The sequence below is a fragment of the Chroicocephalus ridibundus genome, chromosome 9 (genome assembly GCF_963924245.1).
Source record: "Chroicocephalus ridibundus chromosome 9, bChrRid1.1, whole genome shotgun sequence".
In the NCBI taxonomy this organism is placed as follows: Eukaryota; Metazoa; Chordata; class Aves; order Charadriiformes; family Laridae; genus Chroicocephalus; species Chroicocephalus ridibundus.
Genome location: NC_086292.1, coordinates 30,136,931 through 30,143,955, shown reverse-complemented (window position 1 = coordinate 30,143,955; position 7,025 = coordinate 30,136,931). Strand labels below are relative to the sequence as shown.

At 36.3% G+C, this 7,025-nt stretch overlaps 1 protein-coding gene across 5 annotated transcripts in view; it reads right to left on the bottom strand.

Annotated features, from left to right (window-relative positions):
• Nucleotides 1–2,452: 2,452 nt before the first annotated feature.
• The window catches only part of NRG4 (neuregulin 4), a 52,884-nt gene continuing 48,311 nt past the window's right edge, over nucleotides 2,453–7,025 (bottom strand). For all 5 annotated transcript variants that reach the window (XM_063347376.1, XM_063347372.1, XM_063347375.1 and 2 more), the window contains one exon: nucleotides 2,453–6,980. In XM_063347376.1, the coding sequence (XP_063203446.1) occupies nucleotides 6,964–6,980 (17 nt within the window). In that variant the 3' untranslated portion in view covers nucleotides 2,453–6,963. The remainder of the gene's footprint in view (nucleotides 6,981–7,025) is intronic.

Below are 7,025 nucleotides of genomic sequence, written 5' to 3'. Positions count from 1 at the left end.
GTTTGATTGCTGCAGCTGGAATTCAGTACTGCAAAGTTCAAGTAAGTAAATTCAGCATAGTCTCAGTATAGCTAATAATATATTTGCTCCCTTTTAAATTCTTTCCTCTCTTTTATTTTCACTTAGTAATAGAATGACAAGAAAATAAAATTAATTTTACACCATTTCAGCACACTTCTAAATGCCAAATCGGGCAGGTGGCCTGAATATAATCCCTAACTGACCACAACTGGATTTTGTTTTTGTTAAGAAAAAAAGAAAACCTTCAAAGGCACAAGACTTACAGGGAGGAGTGATGGTTTTGCTGAAAAAGGTAAAAGACCTTTTTTTTATCCCCATGTTTTAAATATGAATGATGTTTCATTGCACATTTCTTCTTAATGCATCTTTCAATTAAGCAAACAGTAGGTTTTGAAACTACAAAAAATAATAGGCAAGCAGTGTGATGTACAACCTCCTACTTGCACAACCGGAACAGCAATTGCCAAACATAAAACTATTACTATAATTTTTCTTTTAGAATTATTAATTCAAAAATCCCCTCATTATAGGATGTTTCTATAACATGCAGTTGTAAGAAAGTGAGAATCATTTGATAAAGCAGAGCCAAATCTTGGTAAGCTGTCACAAGTGTACTGCCAGAAAGCAATTTCAGTTAAAAACTGCAGAAAAGTGCAAAGATAGTGAAGTTGGGTTTTGTTACTCTCTGTGTCACATTTGTTTTGGCCTAAGTTAATATTGGAACAGGCCTTATTTTAACAGATGAATGAGTCATCCTGAATCATGCCCCCTCAGCAGGGAACAGGAAACCAAGATATGTAAATGATGCAGCCAAACTTTGACTTTTAGCGTGCAGCAGAGAAGGCTGATAATGTTAATCCTCAGACTGAGTTTTGAAAAAACAAGTGGTTACATACAATTCTTAATTAATTTTTTAGTTAAAAGTCTACCTCAAAACTCACTCGGTGTCATTACCCCCTCGCAGTTCACTTTTGTCTTTCTAAAAATGGAGAACTTGTACTAGAAGTAACTCTGTAGTGGTGTTCATTAGCTTTCACATAATACACCACCTGGTATTGACCTAAGTCTGCTGAACCCCTAGTGTCTGGCCAAACAAGAACAAGTTAAAAAACATTTGCCTACTTCTATTTTACTCAATGGAATGATACAGGAAAAAAACGTTTGAGGTCTGGACGTTTGCATAGTTACAGAGATAATAAACATGTAAATTTAAATGATCTTTTGTAGGGTCTTTTACTTACAATCTCCGAGTACTCTGCAAATATTAAGAAAATAATTTCCACCACTGTGATTATTTTTCATGATTATATTGTGGGGAAGATTTACTGTTCATACAGTAAATCACACGGTCTGTGGTGGATCTCTAAAATACATTCCATCATAATACAGCAGTTGTATTTTGTGCACACAAAAGCTGGTAAGATAAACATTAGACTTTAATTACCAAATTTCTTACTTGAAATTTTACCTGTTCCTAGCCCATTCCTCAGCCAGAGACAGGCTCCAGAAGAGGCTGTTGTTTCTGAGCCTTGAGGGTGTTCGGCCTGGCAATGCGTCTCCTCAACTACAGGCTTAAAGATGTGCAGCGAGGTAAACTGAGCTCACCTCTGGGGGGGTGGGGGTGGCGCGCCTTGGTCCTGTACCACAGCCTTAGGTCAAACAAATATGAGTTCAAACGTTGCAGGACCCCTGCGCTGATTACTTCATGCCTACCAGCACTTCATAACAATGTAGGGTATTTTTCTAAACAGACAACATACAGCTACAGTGAAAAACTGGGAACTTTTTTTCCAAAGGAATGGTGTAAGGTAGGTGGGGATTATTTGGAAGTTATGTTACCTGGATACTTATGTGAGAATTATTAGCAGGCAGCTGCCTAATTGGAATTTTTTTTAAGAGCTTTGATAATTTAGGAGCAAAAATTTTATTCCCAAATCAATGGGATGTGTGCTTCTAAATACTTTTAAAAAACAATATATAAATTTCCATCATTACATTTCACAGCTAGGTCTTCACAGAGATTAGCAGGTAACACAAACTTCTCAAAATAAATGTTTCGGAATGATTCACATCACTGAATCAGTGGCAGTCATGTCACCTTTTCAAGATAAATTTTCACAGCTATAAGAGTTAAAAACAGCTTTTTTAAAATAAGCTAGTCTTGGCTGAGTTGTGAGTTTTCAGTATGGCAACAGTGAGAGCAAACACTAATCCCCTCAAAAGAGAACTCCCCTAGAATCTCCAGAACTGGTGCACATGACTGAATAGTTTGAAACATTAGCAAATTCTGTGACGGAAAAGGTACAATGTAGATTGAAATTACAGAGCCGTGTTAAAAAAAAATGCCACCAGTGGATGCTCAGCTACATTTTTACAGCCCGTCATTTGCCTGTACAAAAGTTGGAGTCAAAATACCATTACGTTGAGAGGATAATTTGAAAACAGTCTCTTTTAATGTACGCTGAAAAACAATATTGAAATGTTACACAAACTGACATACAGATACATTTAAAAGTGTTAGAAATTTGTTCTAATTTGGGGGATGAAAACAGCAATATTTTTTTTTGTTATTTCAGATTGTGCAGGTTCTGTTTACACACCCTTAGCTAGCTATAGAAATAATTCCTGGTGGAAGGTTTTGTGGACTATCAGTCCCAAACATGGAACTGAGTGGCAACCTGCCTATTGGGATTTCACAGAATTTGTATTTGGTACTTCGCAAATTTCTCTTTCACATTACATACAGATTATGTTGAACAGGTTACGGTCACAAGAAAATAAAGAACAGACTTTGGATAAGCACAAGCAGATAATTTTACATACAATAATGAAAAAGTTGTTGGGTTTTTTAAACATCTTTAGGCATGCACGGTTGGGGTTTTTTTTATTTGCTCATTTTCCCCCAAAGTGCAGGAAATACTGCAGTACTTTCTTGAAAGAAGCACTCTTTTCACTGATCTTAACCAAAGAAGTAAGTAATTTATGTCCAGATTTTCTTGATTATTTCATACAATCTGAGATACAGGAATATTCCGTCTCTTCATTTAAGTATATAGACGTCAACAAAAGGCATTGTATCTGAGAGGGTTACAGTGAACATATGCATCCTGATAATCCAAGTGATATTGCCAAAGAATCATAACACAATTTAGTTCCATTTTTTTCCCCCGGAACTTATACAGATAAGTCTTCATTAATATCCCTGAGTTTGAGTATGGTCATGGTAAAAGTGAAAACTCTTACCCAAACTAACCCACAGTCTTTTCAGTTTTTACTGGAAGTAGCTTGATGTCCTTTAAATCTGCAAGGATGCTAAATATCAAAGGAACATAATTGAGGGGGTTGGTTTGTTTTGTTTTTTAATGTAGAAGAGTTGGGTGTCCCATATTAAATCCATAACCACCTTTGGCTAAAGCTCTCCCTCTCCCTGGGCAGCCCCTTCTAGGTATATATCTCCCGATACAGAATTTGCTGAACATGTAACAGGAATTTATAGCCTTTTAGGTAAGCTCACTACTTTCCCTTTCAGTTTGGTAGCTCCTAGTCAGCCCACTCGCAACAGAAAGCAATGGCACAGACACCATTTCTATTGTGGCAAGTTCTCTCCCCTGTTTCTTCTCTGCTTCCCCTTTTCAAAGAACAGAGTCATATTATTGGAGCCCCTCTACTGCTCTTTAAAAATGCAGCGCCAGGAGGAAAATAAATTTTTTTAGTGCAGTAAATTGTGAAGGGGTTGCACAACATAGAAGGTGTCTTTAAAAGGGGAAGTGCTACCAAATGGACTTCCCATTGGTTTTCCTGCTTAGTATTTAACAATATAAGTCAAAAGACTATGCAGCACAGAGAAATCTTCTTGTTTTCTTTGAACAGCCATTTCTCCTCCTTTCATTGTACTTTGCCCCAGCATTTGTTTGGGCTACTAATGAAAAAAACCTATATACTGAGTAACATATATAAGCACGTATAAACAACCTCTTATTTAGGTCTATAAAGAGATTTCCTGCTAATGGCTGGCATTTCGTTCTGCAAGTGATCAAAAGGTTTTTGCAAAGCATTATGAAGAGATCTTTACTGCAAGATTCTGGAAGGAAAACATGATCCTTAGGTATAAAAGAATTTTTGCCATAACACTATAATAATAACCATATTAGTGGAGGTTCCTAGTAAATTAGTCTTTTCTCCTTTTCTTCCTGCCATACCTTTCAGCTGGTGGAGGGGTAATTTTAAAGACCTGTGATCTTCTTTCATGAAAACAGGAGTCAAGCGGAGAAGAGAGACTTCATTACTCATCCCTGCATATACACATAATGCTTTTTTAGACGCCAGTGACTCCAACCACAAGATCTGATCCACTGGAACCGGTGTTTCCTTAGCTTTATCGCTCACAGGACCACTTGCTTAATTTTGTAAGCAAACATTGCTAGAGTGTGTTGTACTACTTTATTAAATTATACATAATGTTGGCTACCCTGTACTTTCTGTGGCATTTGACCACCTTAAAATGAATTTGTAGCCTGATCTCATTCTGACCTGAACATCAAATTCACAAAGCTTGTGAATTGAAATAATTAATTTTAGAAGCTGAAATGTTCTCAGATGCAAGGGGTTTGAAGCACTGGGAATTGCTAATAGGATTTCCTTCAAAGATAACATTGTTTCATAAATCAACTTGTTTGCATTTAAATATGGTTTTAGTTTATTCGTCCTCACTTTTTGTACAAACTGTTTCCCTAATAATGCAAACAAGATTGGTAACAGTGAATAACTATTCCATGTCTGTCTAGAAAGCTGAGAGTGTTCTAAGAGTTTACAGAGTACAACGTCAGTCCATTTATTTCTTACATCTTCTAATTCTTGCCTGAATTTCCACTTAAGATGACCACAAGCCTTTTCCTTCTTCAGTGAAAATAGTATACCAAACTTTAACGTTATTAAGTCTGAATGTCTCATGATTAATATATGGAAGTTATCTAAAAGCAGTGGTCCCTGACTTATTTTCACCGAGGCTATGCAAAGTACTTTAGGTAATACTGATTCTAATGTAGCTGTCAGTACTGCTACAAATGTCTTAAACTCTGTATTTAACAGCGGCATGTCCCTTTGTGATGAAAAATCACCTTTATCTTTCCTAGCCTTTAAAACAATATTATCAGCTTCCTTCAGAGTATCTGCTAAAGGTTTGAAGTCCAGAAAATAACACATAAGATCATTTAATGTGTGGAGAAAGTGATCTTTTAGTTCTTCATATGACTTGATTGGGAGTTTCTCTGGATCAGCTCCTCTATTTGATTTGGTGCCCTCAGATTCTCCCTTCAGATGCTGAGCTTTAACTGGGACTCTAACTTCTCTGATATGAATCCTCAGAAGGTAATGGTTTTTTCTGTTTTGTTTTCTAGTAGCTATTATAATACGGTTTTCTCTTTGACTTCTTACCTTATACGCTGTAACAGCACGTCTTTTCTTCTCTGTCTTGCTGTACTTTTGTCTACATTGATGTAAAATACATGCTGTTTTTTCTAACACTAGAGTGTGTAGTAGACATCCTAGGAATAGAAGGTTGCTCAACGCTTTCTTTGCACCCACATTCTTATACACCACTAGATTTTTTATTTCAGAGATAAGAAATCTGCGTTCAGCATTTTCTCCCCTTTCAGTTCCTGAAGTTTTCTCAATTAACTTTCTCTTCAATACAACCTTATACATCCCATATAATGAGCCGCTAGGTAATCTGCCATTATGGAAATGTATCTGATTTTTGCTGGTTTCAACCTCCAGTGCTAGAAATGAGTTCAAAAGAAAATTGTTCACTTCACATTTTCTATGCCTCTGACTAACGAGACAGTCTCTTTGTGTTGTCAAGGCAGAAAGAGAGACAGACCATGTCATTTGGCCTCTATTTGTCCAAGTAAAAGAATCCTGTGAGGAACCAGATAGTGATATATAATATATTGGTGTGATCAAGAAATGGTTAAGTGAATAAAACAAATAAATTTTTAGAGAGGGCAGCACTTGTTCAGCCAAGACACCTGGCTGGATAATATTTTGTGTCAGGAATGGACCTGATGAATAAAATTCCCAACTTGTAGTATCTGAAATATCAACTGGAAAATTTATGGTAAGGTTTAAATATCCCTCAGTAGTGAGATTTTCAGAAGGCGGCAAGACAAAACTATCAAGGGAGGTGTCTTGCTTAATATTAGGGACGTATACCAAACAAAGGGTAAATACTCTGCCTAGTAAACTTCTTTTAACCATTACCAATCTCTTTTCTTAATCTTTTCATTTAATTTGAATTGAAATCTTGTGCCAGGAAGCTGACCAATACACTAGCAGTGATACCTTATCCTCATGTTGTCTTACATTAAAAAAAATATCAGTATTAGCTGGAGAAAGGTGCTTTTTTGTTCCCTACATCTGGTAAGTGTAACAAGCCAAATTCTGTACATGTATCACAGGTATAAATTTTGAAATTATTGAAGCAAGACAGTCCTTAAGTCCTCTGGGGCAATACTGTGAAAAGGACAATCCTATAAAAAATTCAAAGTATTACCTCATGCTAAAACCCCTATGATTATCTCATATTCTCTGTGAAGTGAAGAAAAATTATTTCATAATTCCCATGCAGTAAAAGCCAAAATTATCTCATGCTTCTACCTGTGGATAACTGAAAACAGTAACTTGTCATGAAAAATCTCGCAAAATTCAAACATAGATTATAGTGATTTTGGTATAATTTGATACACCTTTAAAAACACATAGAAACTCTAGTAAGTGCAACTGTTTCTCTGTGTCTTAGCTGCAGTCTTCTCCAACGCATAAGCAAGCCTCCTATTTCAGTCTACTTTCTTCTCTCATCTTGCTTACCACATCATCCTCTATCACCACTGTATTCTCAGGGTTCCTCTGCATGATGTTTTCCCACCATTCTTCCACTCTAATGCTTCACTCAGTTATTATTTCTGAAAAATAAACAAAACACGTGCTTTTAATTAAAGAAAACCTCC